This window comes from Pyrgilauda ruficollis, unplaced genomic scaffold, assembly GCF_017590135.1.
Source record: "Pyrgilauda ruficollis isolate IOZ18807 unplaced genomic scaffold, ASM1759013v1 scaffold36, whole genome shotgun sequence".
NCBI classification, from domain to species: domain Eukaryota; kingdom Metazoa; phylum Chordata; class Aves; order Passeriformes; family Passeridae; genus Pyrgilauda; species Pyrgilauda ruficollis.
The window spans coordinates 4,565,247-4,582,923 of record NW_024525045.1 but is presented as its reverse complement, the minus strand read 5'-3'; the positions used below and the strand labels follow the sequence as shown (position 1 = coordinate 4,582,923).

The following is a 17,677-nucleotide window of genomic DNA, read 5'->3' as shown; positions in this document are numbered from 1 at the left end:
CAGTGCTCCTTATAGCAATAGTCCAGTTCCTGAAGAGCCCAAGAGTCTGACCTCATAGTGTGGATATTCATCCACAAAAAGATACAAGATATTTTCTACACCTGGTGAACACAGCTAGCCTGTGTGTAAAGTTGTGTCCATCAGTAGCTGCTTAATGGTATCTTTGGATAATATTTTATTCTTTTTCTATCTGTAACTATGACTCTGTCAAACCAAACTATCCTGCTTGGTTATGAACAAAGAAAGAACCATGTTCATTTACATTTCTCTTTCTTGCTGCAAACACCCCTGTTTTGAGCACTTTAGTGGAAGTGCTGGTGCAGTGTGTCATGACACAGCAAGGGCCAGCAGTGCCCGGCAGTCAGGGGTGGGGGTGCCCAGGGCCAGGGAAGAGAAAACAGAAATAGTCCTCTGTGACACCAGGGGCTTCCTGGCAGTGTGAGTCACTGTCTGTTCCCCAAAGCCTGTTCTGAGTTTTCCCTGGGATTATGTGCTTTTCCCAGTAAATTCTGATGTGGCAGAGAGCTATGGCATGTACTGACCTCTGGCTTCTAGTCCTGGCCTCTAAGAGCGATTGAACTGGACACGTTCTGCCCATCAAACCTCTGCTCCAAGACAGCTCTGTGGTCTAGCTCAGGGCAATCTAATTTAAGCAATACATGTATTTGGAAACCATTGGGACTGCTAATTATCTTTCTGGAATAATATGAAATTTCAAACAGATGAGATATGAGATCAGGCCCACTGCTAATGTAGTACAAAACTGTACCATTTCACTTTGCAGAAGAAGGAGCTACTTTGTCTAGCTTGTTTCTTTGACCTTCATAAAGCATTAAAACACACACCAGAAGGGATCTTTTTTTTTACTTTGAAAGATTTTAATTTTGCATTGTTTTGAGGATATGTGAAGTTGTTTTATCTTAGTTGAAGATGGGTTTATTACTTCTTGTTCCATGGCACTACCAACATAGAACCCAAGAGTACATAAAAGATCTTAATAATATTTATTTCCAATGTTTTGGGAATAAAAATATCAGAAAACTGAGAGAAAATAGTTAAAGTAAGGTGGCAACATAGACTTGTTTCTTCAAAAGATAGCAAAGTTGGTGATTAAACTGTATGGAAAAGCTCAGTTTTGTATAGCAGGAGTTTCTTACCTGTTGTTGTTGATGTTCAAGTTTGGTACAAGCATTTGCTTTGCAGAAGATTTTTGAAGGAAAAATAGAGACTGATGACTAATGAAAGGGTGAGTGTGTTTACCAAGAACTTGTCAGACATCCTGATTTACTCTTGCACTCAGTCACATTCAGGTGAGAGAATTTATCCAACCACCCTCTATTCCTGTATGCTTCCTACACATCCAGTCATCACCCAGCTTTTACTGTCTGCTTAAGAGCAAGGAATTCAGCCTACCTCCAACACCTTCTTGGTGAATGTCCAAACTTCTGGGCCTTTGCCTGGTGTTTTTCTTCACTCTCTTTCTCTATCTGATTTAAAATAAAAAATTTATAAAGGTGTCTTATACTTTGAATAATCTAATGAGTAAAAATTCCATCAAAACCAAAATTGATGTGCAATCAGCAAATTTTGTAATCCAAAGGATATTATGGGATGTAGTACCTGACACATATCCTGGAATCTCCAGGAGGTCCCTTCTTGCAATCCTAACTTTTGTTTCTAGCTCTTTCTTCCCTCTTCAATAAAAACAGGCTTTGGGCCAAGATTCTTTGGTCAGAACCAAGTTTTCCTCTCCTGTGCTCTGTCTTGGTGGCTGTTACCTCCAGTGCTGATTTTGTGCCTGTCTGTGTACATTCACACGTGCAGCCGAGCTCTGACATGCTGCAGTATGTGCACCATTCCTCAAGCATGCTGGGATCTTTCCCAGGAGAGCTGTATATCTGTAAAATGTTTTGAATGCTCTACTTTTTTTTCCATAAATCAGGTTGTAACATCATTATTTTTTGTGCCTCTCACACTGAACAAATTCCTTGCTATGATGTAGCAGGGATATTAACAGCCTGGTGCATGGCCAGAGGAGCATGCTAAAGCCAGAAAGGAGGGAGGAGGTGAGAAAAATTAGTGCTAGAACTAAGTGTGAGTGCCATCAGTTCAGTCACTGGGAGGATTAGGCCTAAGACTGCAGTGTTAAACACATTGGCTTTAAACACCTTAGTAGCCCTACTGAAGTCATCGAGGGTTTTTACTGTGATTAACAGCTGGATTGAGTCCTGGACTGTGTGAGCCTCAGTTTTATTTGTCTGAAAATGTAATTAACACTCTGGGACTTCATATCATCAGCATGGTTATTATCATTTCTGTAGTTCATAGATCTGCAGTGGGGATTTTCTCTGAGGTCTGTCCCGCAGCTTCTACTGGCCATCAAACTTTGTTCCTAATATTTTTATTTTGTTGCACTTAAACACTAAACAACTGGGCAAAACTATTTAAAAAAAAATCACAAAAAACCAAACCTTTAGTATTTAGGCTTATTTTAATATTAAAGCTTTTTTTTCCCCCCAGGCCTTTCAACATTGTATGTGTTGACTTGGTGTATTTTAGCAAATGACTTTGCCCATCCCAGTTCTACATGTTTCCCCTACACACACCATTACTCAATGCAGTTCCACAGGAGGATTGTGCCAAGTGGACAGTACACCTAACATAGGTGTACTGATAGGAAGGACTTAGCCATCAAACAAAAATAGCATTAAAAAATCCCAAGTAGACTTGAAAATTTGTATCTGGGAAAGTGGGAAAATTCAAATTCTTCACAGTAAATTTCACTAACCGTAACAAAATACGATGGCCAGTATGAAAAAAGGACTTTGGAGCTGCCTACTCCTGAGTATATTTTAGGTGCTGTTTTGCAGGGGGTGGCAGAGTGTCTGTGTAACTGATACTTTCTACAACTCCATTTCTATCTTTGGGAAGCTGCAACTGGCATTTTAGAACTCAGCATGTCAAAATGCTTCTGTCCCCCTGAACCTCCTTGAGTGCAGGAGATCGGCACCACGGGGCACGGTGTTGGCACGGCACTGCGTGTGGCACGGTGGTGAGCAGGGAGGCACGGGTGTGACACTCTCACGGGGCTGTCACGGGTGCTGCTTGGTGACGCTCGGTGGCTGGAGCGCACCGCGTGCTGCGGGATTGCCACTGGCACACGCTCTGCCTGGGACGTGAAGGGCTGTAAAAGAGAAGGTATTTCCCGGTGCCTACGAGAGGAAATCCATGCTCAAGCGCTGTTGTCGTCAAGCCTGGCGCAGAAGCCGCTGTGCTGGTGAATATTTGTGTAATGAATTGTGTGCAGACTGTGTCCCTGTCCTTCCCCACGGAGGAGGACCCAGCCAAGCTGAAGACACTGCTGTGTAAGTACTGACCCACCACTGGTGAGCAGAGGAAAGCTGGGTCAGGCAGAGCCTCTCCAAAGATCTGTGCAGTGGAGCCAAGGGGGGAGGGGAGCATCTCCAGCTCAGACAGAGAGTTTTGGACCAAGCCTGGGCACCAAAAGAGAGAAATCTCATGGCCATGGCAGATGCTGTGCCTCATGCCCACCTGCACCACAGTAAGCATTAGATCATGCCGGAAATGAAAGATAAGATTCAATTAAAAGAGCAGGCACAGCAGAATTCCTGAAAAAATGGCTCAGCTGTTCAGGAGGACACATTGCAGATAAGGATAATTCAAAATTCATAAGAACATTAATGGACAAAATCCATATTATGGTTTAAACCTGTTTTACTCACAGTACTATCTAGTGTATAAGGTAAGCGTGGTTTTGTGATAAAAGTATTTTAACCTCTTTTGCCCCTTTTTGTTTTTTTTTACAAAAAATTTGACATTTCTGTATTCTAATTCTAATTCTTTTTTTCTGTTTGAACACATAATTTTTTATTACTTTTTTTGGTAGGCTTTCTTAAATTTATTCTTTTTGTTTTGTTTTCTGCTATGAATCTGAACATTTGTTTAATCTATTATAATCTATTACAAATGCTAAATAGGCTTCAAGCTGAACAAAAAAACTACTGAGATCCAAAAAAGCTGCATCTATAGGGGATTCTATAGGGGATTCTAGGCAAATCAGGCCCCAGTTCTAGGGTCTTGGTGTATGCCCATGCTTGGCATTCTAAGACTTGTGAATGAAAGGCATATGCATTATTAAATGTATTCAAATACCCTTAATAATAAATATACATTTCCTTCACGAACACAAATTGTACCAAAGTATTGCTGTACATGTTCATTCTCATTACAAGAGCAGAGGTGTACCTGGACAGCCCCTGTGAATGTACCGTGTGCATTTACTTACACACAAATCCTTAACCCTTGGGAAAAAATGTGGGGACTTTCAAGACATCACTTCACATTTGCAAAGTAAGTGTTCAGAGGAAGTTTTCTGAGCTGCAGGTATACAGTGATGTCCAAAACCAATGAGCCCTTTCAAAAGAATTTATTATTAGTGATTTCTCTTCCAGTCTAAAGCCTCTGAAGACACATTTTCAATTGTGAACTCCCCGCTGAACTCAAATGAAGTCACATTCTCAGCTTCAGAGGGGCTGTGGCATGTACTTACAGCTAAACATATGCTAACCTCCCCTTTTGGATCAGGATCACATTCTCCAGTATTCCACATGCATGAAAACATGGGGTTTCTTAACTCTTGTGCCTTCCAGTTAATGAAATATCACAGAGTAGGATAGGTTAATCCATATAATTTGCATGGAGTTCATTAAATCATTTTAACAAAATTTAACAGTTATATTTAGCTTGATACTCAGAAATGTTAACACCCTGCTTTTAATGTGACAGATTGGATTTGGAAAGCAATATAAAACGTGGGTTTCAGTGTGTAGAATTTTTTATTTCCACAACTTAAGGATGTTGTTAAGATCCATGTGCCTTTTTAAGATCTATTCTACCATTTAAAATCCAACCATTGCTAGATTACCAAAACCATTTATCTTTATTAGGTTTTAGTGCTCTGGAGAAGTTAAAACTGGGATCTTCTATTACCCTTTTGTTTCTTAAAGAAGTAGTTAGAAGTAAAGACTAGCTCTGTTTCTGTTGTTGGCATTGAGATCTTTATTCGTAAAATTAGAGTGTTTCAAATAAGAGTAAGTTAACTTTTCAAAGAAAAAGCATATTTAATCTATGACCAAGACAGTTATTTGTATGTTTTTTCCCTCTTTTTTTTTCTTCCTCCATCCACCTCCCCCAATAGGTGACGTGCATGCAGTGGTTGCAAGGGGACCATACGATGCTGGACATGATTGAAAAAAAGCGTTGCCTCTGCAAAGAGATCAAAGCTCGACAGAAATCAGAGAAAGGACTCTGCAAACAGGACAGCATGCCTATTTTGCCGAGTTGGAAAAAGAATGCTGGGACCAAGAAATACAGCCCTCCTCCTTATTCCAAACAACAAACTGTTTTCTGGGACACTGCAATTTGACAGGCCTGTGGAGGATGCCCTCTCCACTGTGTGGCACCAAGCACAGGTAGCCTGCTTTCTTTAAAAGGCAAAGGCTCTAACCTAAGACTTACCTGCAGGTGGTGAACTTCCTAGGAAAAAACACACCAGTACAGTGCTCACCTGTCAATCAAGAGAGATATTTAAGTTTCCGACTGGATTAAGGCATACATATTTATCCAGGATTTTTTTGGATCCAGAAGATATCAAAATGTAAATATTTGACCAATATATTGAAAACACCCAAACGAATACACTGTTTAAATATATAAATATATATATATAAATTCAAAAATTTATGGAGAATTTTACTATATAATGTTACTGTTATACTGTTTTATTACCTATTTTCTATGTTCTATTCTACTGTTCACCCCCGCCCCTGCCGCCACTGTTTTATTTCTCTGACCTGCCTAGATGTGGCCTCTGTACAAAAGCATGTGGTTGTACGTGTTGTTGGAGAGGACAATGTACAAAACAACTCGGTGCTAGGGCTGTAGAAGATAGCTAGAGTCGTACTTGTTAGGTGTCCTTAGCTAGGGGGGTGGGATGGACAAAGGAGAGAGTTCTGGTGGGAAACAGCAAACCTGCAAGCACTGAAAGTACAAGTGCTCAGTGTGGGTGCCCAAGTTGCATTTAAAATATTAATTGTTCTGCATCTGTTTTCCCATAATGGTAACCAGATTAATTGTCCTTGGTTCTATATGAACCATTTACTAAAATGATTTGGCCAAGGAACTAAATTTTCTGCAGCAGGGCCTGCGACAGAATCTCTTCCTTGAAGACGTTCCATTGATTAGCAGAGACCATGGTTCACTGTGACTAAGCATTGTGCAGCCCTTGGCAGAGAGAGCCGGTGGCTCAGCGGGGTGAGGCAGTGCCACTGCAGCCGTCGTCCCCGTCCACATTTACCGATGGTCCAGAAAATAAAGGCGACAAAATATGTTTACATGTTTATTATTTTTAAATCCAGCAGCACATCCTTACTTACGCCATGTCAGATTTCCTCATGTTGTTTCTGTGGGCTGGATTTCAGATTTCAGACCCCTTGAAAGGCTGTTGGGAAATCCCTCTTGATTTCATGCCGTTTTGAAGAAGAAGCCCACGTAACACATTCTCCCGGCTATGCCGTTTCTTCTTCCTGGCTGCTTCTGGAATTGGCTTGCAATCCTGTATTATATTACAACCATTTTAACAGAATATTATGTCATGACCAAAGAATTATGACCTCCTGGTTTTAACGGGAGAAAAGGATGGCTTATACCGATTATGAGGGTGAAATCTGTGAGGTGAAATATCTTCCAAAAGGATCTGTTGAGGACGAGGGAAAATTGTACTGCGGTGGAGTAGGGGGGAAAAAAGATCTATGGCATATATTTTGTATATTAAAATTTCTATCTATGTGTCTGAAGTTTGGTAGTACAAAATTCCCTCTTTAAAACAATCATTTTAATGTTATATTCACCAAGAAGAAAAGGTGTGTTGTTTGAAACTTCTTGTTATATTGGCTTTTCTTTAAAATTATATTGACAGCATTGCCACAGCTGTAATTGCTGATCAAAAAAGACCAAAAATAACAAATTTTAGAAGGTTTTTGTAATCTATATTGCTAAAGTTTGAGTTTCAGTAATGTTTTATCAGTAGTAGTTTCTTTTCAGCCTCTGAAATAAAGTTTTTAAATATTTTATAACTAATTAACTAATGTATATTTTGATGTCCAAACTGAGATTTCTGTAAAAGATGAAGTGTGTGTTTATATGTGTGTATGTATATTAGCATTACTGTATATGTATATATGCATATGTGTACACACATATACATGTATATATGCATGTATCTATATATACCCATAGATGTGTGCATACGTATATCTGCATACATTAAATATTGGTGTGTTAGGAATAATCAAAGGCTGGAATAGGTACAGAGTTGAAATGCAGATTTGAAGACCCCCTCCCAGCCAAAATGACAGAAGACATGAAAAATCCCGGAGGCTGTGAGGGAATCTTTGAACACGTTGCATCCAAAAGACACCAACTGTTTATTCTGCTTATTCTCTCTTTTTTAAAGAAAGAAAATGGCAGAAGAAAAACTGCAGAGATCTTGGAAAGTTCCAGAATCTGCTGGAAAGAAGACGACTTCTTGGTCATGAGAAATCTGTTGAGCTAACAGGGTTCATTATTCAGCAAGTGTTCATGGTTTGTCTTCCTTGTAATGTGGCAGGAGAATTTCCCATATCCACATGTGAAATACTTAGCTCAGCCCTTTTCCCCAGCTGCACAAAGTCACTGGTGACAAAACGCAAGCAGGCGTTCAGTCAGCTCTGCCAGTCCTTGTCCTCACTGGTGTCCTCCTGGAGCAGCTCCTTTAAAGGCGCACTGCCAGAGCATCGCTGGCAGTGCAGACCCTGGGCACACCTGCCAGGGGAAGGCAGTGTCAGTGTGAACGGTTCTGTCCTTGCTAGTGTTTGTTCATATCGTGTCCTTTCCATATCCAGATGTAATAGGAATAATGATCAGGGAATTGAAGCATTCTTGTCCTAGAGCAGAGTTGCTTGTACACGTAGCCCACTGCAAACTCCTTGTTTTGCTTTTATTGCTCAACACTGTTTATGTTGTCCTTCCTAAATAACTGCCCACGTGCTTCCAGACCTCCATTGTATCCCATGGAAACAATGGCTTTTTGTTTTAAAGTGCGACAACATGAAAAAGTAAAACATAACTTAGCACTTACCTTCAAAGCACTTTAGAAATGTGAAGTAAACCTCATGCTTGCAAGAGCCGTTTTACTGAAGAGGGACGTGAGGCTCAGGCAGAACAGTTTCCAAAGGTCAGGGACAGAGCCAGAGCAGGACACAGCCACTGCCCTGTCCCATGACTGCTGGCCCACCCCATGGCTCGAGTAAAAGGCACATCGTCCTGCCGAGAGCTGCCATCACAATGCTGTCACACATCTCCTACATCTCCTCTTGTCTCAGCAGCTTCTGTGTCACAGGGTGAATGACAGTGCTTGGTTACACACGGTCATTAAAGCTGTAGTCTGTATAAATATGCAATCTGTATATACATACAGATCACATATATACACACACTTATGGAGACTGTATATATGAAATTGTTTGGTATGCACTTATTTTGCTTTAAACTCCTGAAGTTAAACATTATAGTGTAGCAATTTGTGTAAGGTGCACTGTGATTTCAAGAAAGCACAGTAAAGTCACAGGTCTTGTTATTCTTGCACTAAAAATGTGTTTACGTATATTAGCCAATGTATGTCTACTTTATTGCTCCTTTTGACAAATTAAAGCAAATGGTATAAAATAGTATGGGGTTTTTTGGTTTGGGTTGTTTATTTTTAAGTGGACAATGGCACTATGTTTTTAAATGACAGGGTTTTTAAATAAAATGAAATCATTCTGTGTTCATTCCAATGTAATACATTTACCAATATCTTGAAACTGAATGTCATGTTGCTTTTTTTTATATTTCATTAGAAATTGTCAGGTATGTGCCTGAGATTGTGTAGGACTAAGGAGTAGCTAGAGGCTAACTGTAATCATATATTATTAGCCGTTTCTATATACACAGTATAAATACATATTAATTTTCTTTTCATTTTTGTACTTGATTTTTTTAGGTAAGATGTAATTAAATGTACTTTGATACTTCTGAAGTAATAAGATGTTGTTTGAAGATCAATTCTGGTTTCTTTAGTGCATTGACAATATTTTACAATAATTTAGTGCTTATTTATTTGTGCTCCGGTGTAATTATAATAAAAAGCAATAGTTTAAAATATTTGGCTGTTCATTTTTATTTGATAGCTTAAGTTTAGAGACAAGTTATTCACTGGGGAATAGCCAGAGATTCCTGGGAAGAAAAGTCAAGTCATAAATGTATATTTATAGCATTCCCTAGGCACATTTTTAATCGTACCATTTGTTGGAGGAAATGAATTAATTGCTTTAATAGGTTAGTATTTGCAAGTCATGCCTCATTGCATCTAATGCCATGAGTGCCATCCTCAACTAAATCCTTAGGATAAGATTTCTCTGAAGAGCAGATAAATTTTTGTCTAAGCACCTTTCACAGTTTGGAATGGCAGATGCTCACTTCAAAGACACCCCCTTCAAAGATCTCCATTTGCAGAATATCCCCAAATGTGAGAGGGACCTATCACACTCTCCATAAAGCTCTAAAAAATCTGCTCAAAAGTAAGCATAATCTTCCTGTTTCCAGACAAAATCTTTAGTCCCATTAGGATGTAAAACCCAGCACTCGCAGAGGAATTCCACAACTTTTTTTAAGAAGACATCCCTCCTAATATTTTTAAGAAGGCATTTTGTAATTTAAAAAGGTTTCCAAGACCAAGTAAGCAAGTAGTTAATAAGCCAGTAAGAAACAGTAAAGCTCTTGCCGTGGCACTGAGACCATATTTCTCTCCTTCCATGAAAAAAAGCTGTGTCTAATGTGCAAAAAACATCTTATCCTTGTCTGTAGAAATCTGCATGCAGGAGTGCATGGGGGCAGGGGCAAGCTTTTGGTTGTCTTAGCAGGATCTGTTCTGGGACATATTGCAAATGATCCAGAAGGTGCTTTCCAAGTGCTTCCCTACCCCAGGAGTCACCTGCTTTCCCCAAGACACAGCCTCTCTCCTGAGCAGCAATTCCATTGACGGGCCCATAGGACAAAGAACTTTGTCCTACAGGACAAAGAGCTTTGCTACCCATTCATGCTCCTCTTCCTCTCCCCAGCCCCTGACACAGATGTTCAGAGTGACCCATCCTCTGAAGCACTCCAGCCTTTTTCTCACTGGCTCTATGTTTTGTATGAAGACCCCATGTGGATGACTAGAAAGTAACACTGTTTTGCAGGGATTTCTCCAGCTCTGAAAGAGGAAAAAATAATTTGCCCATTTGTCAGATTCATGTCTCTGCTCTTCAGCAGTATGGTTCACAAAGTCCTGTATCCTAGCTCATTTCTAAGGGCTTGCAATGGTGACTTCCAACATTCACCTTACCCCGCATGACATGCCTGACCACTTCTGACCTGACCACAGCAGCACCTGAACAGAGAAGGAATTAAATGGAAGCATTGCCAAATGCTTCAGGGAGCATAAATATGGGGCAAAATCAGACATTTTCCTATTTGAAAGATGTGCATTCTCTTTCTTTGCCAGTGCAGAAACACTTTTTATATACCCTTGTTTTTTAAACAGAAGAGGTTTAAATTAAAAGGAGACAAGACCATAAAAAGCAACAGTTGACTTTTACACTTGTATTTTCTCTAAGTTTATTTAGAAGTGGAAAGGTGCCTGCAGTGCTCTGTCTTGGGTCTCTGCTCCTTTTGCATTTTGAAAGCCATCACAATACCGCTGGCTGGAGTTGTTGCTGTTTGTCCCCTGCAGTCACTCGGAGTGACCTCAGCTGGTGCCAGAGTGGCTGAGAAGCAATTAAAGCACAGAGGGGCTTGTCTTGCTGGGGAACAAGTAACCTGCCCTGAGCACAGCAGGGAAGTCAAGCAGCCCTTAGAGGGAAGATGGGCCAACATCTCTCAGATCTATGGCCAGCACTCACAGAGCTGGCAAGGGAACTGCAGGAAACCAAATAAAATTTACAAAACCAGAAGACAACTGAAAAGAAACACTGCTTAAAGGCAAGACTGAACACATTTCGCATTTATTTTCTAAACCTGCCAACATCTCTTTTATGGTGCTTTTTTTTTCCTTTAAAACAAGGTTACACATCTGTCACCTTTTAAATGATTTTTGGCACCAGGGTGGTTGGTGGTTTCAGTGTTTTCCCCACCTGTGGTATATTTTCATCTTCTTTTGTCTCCTCCTCTCTTTCTGTCTCAATCCTTTCTTTCATGGTGTGCTTTGGGAAATATATTTGTAGTACAAGAGTTCCTGTCATTTTTTTTTCCCCGTTAATGTTCTCTACCTCCCCTCTTCTAAGCCAGCTCTGTGCTCTCTTAACCCTCATGAAAACATACAAGGAGAGCAGGAGGATGAACCACCAATGATTTTATTTTAGAAGGTAGCATTAATCAACGCTGTTCTTGGTTTATACATAGCAAGTTTCACAGAGGGCTGGGGAAAGAGGAACGTGGTGGGAAACACTGAGCTTCAGCCTCGGTCACGAGGGTGTCCGTGGGGCAGCAAGGCCAGTCACAGCGACCCTGCAGGGAGCCAGGCAGGGTCCCTTTCCCTCGCACAAGTGACACCCACCAGGAGGAGCCTCCAGTGGCCGGTTCTAGGGGACCATGGCAGCTTGCCGTGTTCGGGAAGCAGGGAAAGCTGCCCGAGTGTCAGCCCGGGGGGAGAGCGCAGCCCGCACTTCCTCAGCTCCCGATTGAATCCCTCGGTCCTGCTCTCCATGACCTTATACTTTCTTTGGACGTTAACACCTCCGCAAAGTGGGTGTTAAATGGTGTTGTTAGTGTCTGTAGCGTGGTTTTATATCCACTTGAGAAGTGTAAATGATTCTACAAGGTGTAGGGCAATGGAAAATCAGCTTTCCCCAGGCTCCAGCTGGCTGGGGAAATTCAAATTAACTCCTGTGGAATCCAACTCCTACCAAAGAGCTCTATTCTTTCCCAAGTTCTTCAGGGCTTTTTTACTGTTCTTGTAAACACAACAACTGAATGGCTGGTGTGTTTATTTATTAAGTTTAAAGAGGCTAAGATGTCCTTGGCCAAGCAGGCAAAGACATTCAATTTCTGCCTGGCTTTTACACTCATTTGAGAATTTTGTCTCAGTTTCTGCTGAACTATGCGGCCCATCCAAGAAGCCCACACCTTCTTTCCCTGGCTCTTTCTCTGTGTGTGGGATGTGGTGGCACATGTTGTAGATGGAATCAGCTGACAGGATGAGTTACTCCCTGGGGTATGTGTTTCATGGACTAGGCACTACCTGAGAGTGTTCCTTTATCCTCTGAACTGTGCCACTTGCAATTTCCACACTCACCATGGGTAAGACCTCTCCCCCAGGCTTTGGCCATCCCTGGCCATGGTGACAGAACATCTGGCCTAGCTTCCTAAAAGGCATCTAATTTGGCGGTACTTCCAAATAAGAGGATAAATTTTGAAACTAACTAGGATCCAACCTATTCAGGGTACTCAAGGTTGCAAGCAATGCCATCAGCCTCAATAAAAAACAGATTTCTACTCCTTGTGCAGCAGCAGTCAGCAGGGGAAAACCTGCAGTACTGCACACAGGGACAAAGGATTAAAAATCAGCACCTGAAAGGTCATTTAAGCTCACCTGAGCCGCTCAATGCCCTTTACAGTGCACCTGGCAACACTCCCTTGGGTTTGCAGACCTACAGAAAGGCCTTTGAGGGAAAACCCAGCCAGGCATGTCATTAGGGGCAGCCCTGGCACTGCCCACCCCTGTTGGTGTGCCTTCAGGTGTGACCAGGACATCGCTGCGAGCCCTTGCAAACAGGTACTGCACAGTCACCACAGACAGTGCTGGAATGATCCTGCCAGCATTTGTGCCTGGGATTTACTGCTGTGGACTGACAGGAGCAGTGAATTTGACCAGCTATCATGAGTTTTTCCTTGTACTTTGGCTGCTGTTTCATTTATCCTGGGAAGCTCCTCTCTGTTTCATCACTTATGTCTATTTTTGTAGACACAGACAGAAGTACAAATCTCCAGTACACTGTCTGAATTAATACTCTGACTCTATGGCTGAAAGAAATGCTGAAAGCCCTTCATAATAGCAGGGTTTGAGATGAACTAAGTAACATGTCTGATTCTTATTTTTATTTTTGCCAAAATTTCATATTCTTTTATTTTCCATCTGTTTCAGAAATTCAAGGACAAATAATCTTTTGAAAATTGGTACCAAAAGAAATTTCCAATTCTGACAAGTTTTAATCCAATAGAAAAGCAAATTTGAGTTCATACTTTGTTTACTTCCATAAGAAAGTTTTCTTACTTTATTTAATTTCCACAGAGATACTATTGCTTATGTTAACAGGGTTCTACAACATACAAATCACCTTTCTGTCCTTCCCTCTCTGAGAAAGAATGAATACGTAGTGCTTTTCACTCAGGCATCTCTTTCTCAGTATGTCCACAAGATAAATGAGAGTTCTGCCAAGTGAGGTTAGTAGGTTTAAGGAAGGGAAAGATTGTTTAGTGTCTCACTGTGGTGAAACATAGCGCTTAGTGTACATATTCTGCTAGTTCAAGGCATGTTTTAGGAAAGTTTTATACTGTTTCCTTGACAAATTAATAGGAAATTGGACAAAATGCTGACTTGGATTTTTGTTTGTGGTAAAGTGTTCTTTGTCCTTCAAACTTTATCTTGACTGAAGAGCACTAGATAATGCAGCCAAGAAGAATAATTCATGGTACATTTACTGCTGTTCTAGCATAGGCACGTACTCAGTTTTACTCTGGACCAAAAATGTTTTATACACCTTTGATTTATCTTTGGATAGACTGTTAGTGGCTGTCTGATACTGTCAAAGATTCAGATGCTCTCCACAATCCTGCTATTAGCTAGTTTGCTGTGGGTCTTTTGTGCTGGGTTTTGGAGTAGTAAGTCTTGTTTTTATAATCCCGACACTCTCCCATAAACCTTTGAAATAAGGGATAAATTAGTTTTCTATGACAAGGAATGGGCATATCATATACCCATTCATGTATATATGTACACCTTAAAACCAAAATGGGTACCTGACTCCAAGTGCTCCAACAGAAGAACAAGAAAACCAGGTCATGTGCCAGTTTGGCATTCAGGGCCATCACATTAAGACAGTCTCATACTATGTTATGACAGCTCCAGCTTGGAATCCCAATCTGAAGATGTCATTTACTTTGCCATAGATTGTGGCAGTTATTTACTTAGACATGTGAGTAACTTTCCTCTAGAGAGTTTAAGAAATGACATTATATGCTGCCACAGAATTCAAACAGCAGTAGATGCTTTAGCTTAACAAATTATTATTGTTTTAAAAGAAAATAGTTTTCAATGTCACAGTTGTCAAGTGCTATTTGATGGATGTAATTCTGCAATAGAATGTGAATCTTTAAGATGGTGTCTTCTTTTAAAAACTCTTCTGAGGGGCATTAAGCTCTAGTGTATCTAATTAATGCTTTAAATATTCTCTCCTATCAGTCAATCTTTATCTATCTCTGTGCTGTCTTGTTACCCAATATGAACTGCTCATTGAAATCGATTGTTCCTGGTCTTTTCAACCGTTGATTGTTCTTTCATGGCTGAACACTTTAAAATAACAATATTGATTTTTCTTACATTATAGCCCTCCTCATAAGTCCTAACTAGAGACTGTCACTGTGGCCTAAGAACATGTGGGGACACTTAGCAGTTTTGAATTTAGAGTGAAAAAGGTAAGCTTAGTGCAGTATTCATCCAAGCATGGATCTTAAAACAGACAGTCCAAGGATTCTATCTTAAACCCATGCTTTGGTTTATTTTTGTTTTAAAATTAGTGAAAATATTTACTCGCAAACATGAAATAGTACGACACAAATCCTAGAATGTGCTAACTGGAATATCTTGTGTCTTCACAAGCCTTCAGTTACCTGGGTTTCCAAATTTCATGGGATCAGAGTAGGACTAAAGAATAATTTCTGTTCTCTCTTCTTCTGCTAAGCATGTGGAGAGTGTAGGGAATTGACTCCGTCTCTCGGACTGGTGGCCCAGAGCACTCACTGTGTGCTTGAAGGTGACTTTCAGGCTGGTACTCTCTGATGGCTGTGCAGGAAGGATGTTCACATCTGTCTGGTGTGCCAGGATTAGCAGTAGCATGGCAAATTGTGGTCTCACATTACTGCAACACTCAGGCCCGGCTTTGGGGAAAATATTAATCGGATCGCTTTCCATTTTCACAGGAGAAAGAGGAACAAACTTCTTTGTGTATTATAAATGGTAGGACATATCAGGAAGATAAATGTAAAGAACAGGAGGTACAGTTGATTAGAAAATTTGAAATTGAAGTATTTTTTCCTAGAGACTTTTATTTTAATAGAAAAAGATGTTAAAATTCTAGTTTTGTTTAAAAATATGAAGCAATTTTTGAATGTTGGTCTGCCCTAAGATTAATTTTGCTAGTGGAATGTTAGGGTTTTTTTTCCATTTTGGAATGATTTTTACCATTAAGCCGGTTTAACATATTAATAAAAAAATTGAAGAAAAAATAACCATTTTTGGTGCTGTTACTCAAGTTTAGGACCTTGGAACAGGAAAGACTAGAAACCTTGTTTCTTTTGGAAACAAGTTGAAAAATGATTACATGATCCACAAAACAAAAAAATCTGATGGGAATTTGAAGCAGCAGTGCATGACATTGACACATAAACACCAGGACAGTGGCCACAGTGTGGTCTTTCAGAAGAGCTGGCTGTGGGCATCATGTCAAAGGACAACATGAATATCAAGAAAACCCTAAAACAAGCCCTCAGATTCATGAGAAGTGGTTGTCTCTGTGACCACACAAAATGATGTGACTAAAAACTGAGGCAGAAAAAGAAATGCTGTGTGTTGTGGCCAATTCTGTAAGGTAGAAATCATTTTTCTTCAAGAGAAAGCTCTGTTGCTTTGGACTTTGCTGAAGATTTGAATTGTTACCTGCACCCCTCCTGTTCTGCTTTTACTCATTTTATAATTGGAAACTTAATAGTTGAAGTGATTAACAGGAATATTTAGAAAAGGACAAAATCGGACAGAAGAAAAGCTGATGCAGCAATTTGAGCCACCATAGAAGAGAGAAGTCATGATACTGAAGAGTTTGTAGCCAGACCCAAAAAATGTGAAATGATGAACAGACTGAATATGCTTTAGTGGAGGAAGAAAAACTAGAAGGGAGAAGGTAAACATTTACCACTATTGTACTTGGAGTACAGGAAAACAACCAAAGACACTATTAAAATTTAAGGCTGACCCAAGATATTCAGAATAATTAGTAAAAAAAAAAAAAAAAAAACCCAGTAGGAATTAACTAAGTGGGAAAGAATTTTCAGGTGTTTTTTGCCCCTCCATCACCCATATTGATACATGGCTCTCGTGAAACTGTCCTCAAGACTGTGATACTGTGGAATCAAGGTATAGTGTGGATACAAATATTTTTACTCAGAAAACAATATAGCGCTTTAGGAAAGTTTTCTCTGGTTTTGAAAACTTGACCCATTATTGCCAGTGCAAACATGGTGCGGCGGATGATTGCACAAGGACAATGGTGTAAACACACAGCATGAGACGTGATCTCTGGGTCTTGGGTCCCAGACAGAAATATTTTACATAAAATGTTCCTGACTATCTTCAGAGGGTTGGAAATGTCATGGGAGATGTCAGGTTGTGCCTCAGGGGTAAAGATGAAGCTGTTGCTGTGAGGTTGTGCTGTGTTACTGCATGTGCCAGGGCACTGGCAGACGCTCCCCTCACGGGCCCACCTCGGAGGGAAGCGGCCTTGGCCGTCCCCACAGGGAACACGGCTCACAGGCCGAGCGCCAGAGACCGCTGAGAAAACATCGACATCAAGGCTTAGCTCTGGGAAAGGGTTCCTTTGTGTTCCGGGGAAGACTTTTTAGCATCATCTGAGAAAGTCTTTAACCATTTTTCCTGACAGTTGTTGTCCAAGCTAACAAAGTAACGTGGAATACAAACATCAGTTACCGGAGCAGCATCATGACTTTGGCCTGTATTTTCTGCCGACTGTGACTCTCTGGCCCTTCTTTGTAAAGGGGTGAGCTTCTAATTTTATTTATTTACTTTTTTTTTATTTTAAAATTTTGCAGTGTGTCAAGACCTTTGGTCATGAGCAGGGCTCCTGGTCAGATTGATTTTGGGCGGGGTACTGCGGTAGGCCTGGAAACAGCCATTGGCCCTGGGCTGCCACCATCAAATCAAACTCCCTGCACACTTGTGCCAGCAGCAGCAGCAGAGGAGCCTGGCACGACAGGGAGCTGAGGCTGGGTGGTTGCTGCAGGCATTGACCAAAGGACCTGTGTGTTCATTGAAGCTGGACCAGGGTGGCCACGACTGCGGTGGTGGTGGGCAGGTGCTCATGAGTGCTTCCACAGTAATCTCTGAAATACCCTGGATTTAATTTTTATGTCAGGCTGCTTGCTTCTGCGGAGAACAGTTTATGGTGGAGTTTTGTGTTTACAGAGAACTGTTAGGCTGCCCTTTAAAGTGTTTAAATAATATTGTATCAACACAGTGCAGACTGATATGTAT

At 40.7% G+C, this 17,677-nt stretch overlaps 1 protein-coding gene and 1 long non-coding RNA gene across 4 annotated transcripts in view; one reads left to right on the top strand and one right to left on the bottom strand.

The window, feature by feature from the left end:
* The window catches only part of NYAP2 (neuronal tyrosine-phosphorylated phosphoinositide-3-kinase adaptor 2), a 125,153-nt gene extending 118,885 nt beyond the window's left edge, over positions 1–6,268 (top strand). Inside the window, exons 1-2 of one of the 2 annotated variants that reach the window (XR_005955812.1) lie at positions 2,485–3,365; positions 5,219–5,340. Coding sequence is in view for 1 of the 2 variants with exons in the window: in XM_041475810.1 (XP_041331744.1) it covers positions 5,219–5,446 (228 nt within the window). In the remaining variant the exon portion in view is untranslated. Of the gene's footprint in view, positions 1–2,484; positions 3,366–5,218 lie in introns of those variants that run through there. The other variant, XM_041475810.1, reaches the window with a different exon arrangement.
* LOC121357988 lies at positions 4,085–9,228 on the bottom strand. 2 transcript variants are annotated; one of them, XR_005955814.1, is made up of 4 exons: positions 8,198–9,228; positions 6,456–6,634; positions 5,539–5,587; positions 4,085–5,286 (listed from the first exon to the last, which is right to left on the bottom strand). It is a non-coding gene; the product is annotated as an uncharacterized LOC121357988 (long non-coding RNA). The 2 variants fall into 2 exon arrangements; XR_005955813.1 differs by lacking the exons at positions 4,085–5,286; positions 5,539–5,587 and having other exon boundaries at positions 6,406–6,634.
* Positions 9,229–17,677: the final 8,449 nt, after the last annotated feature.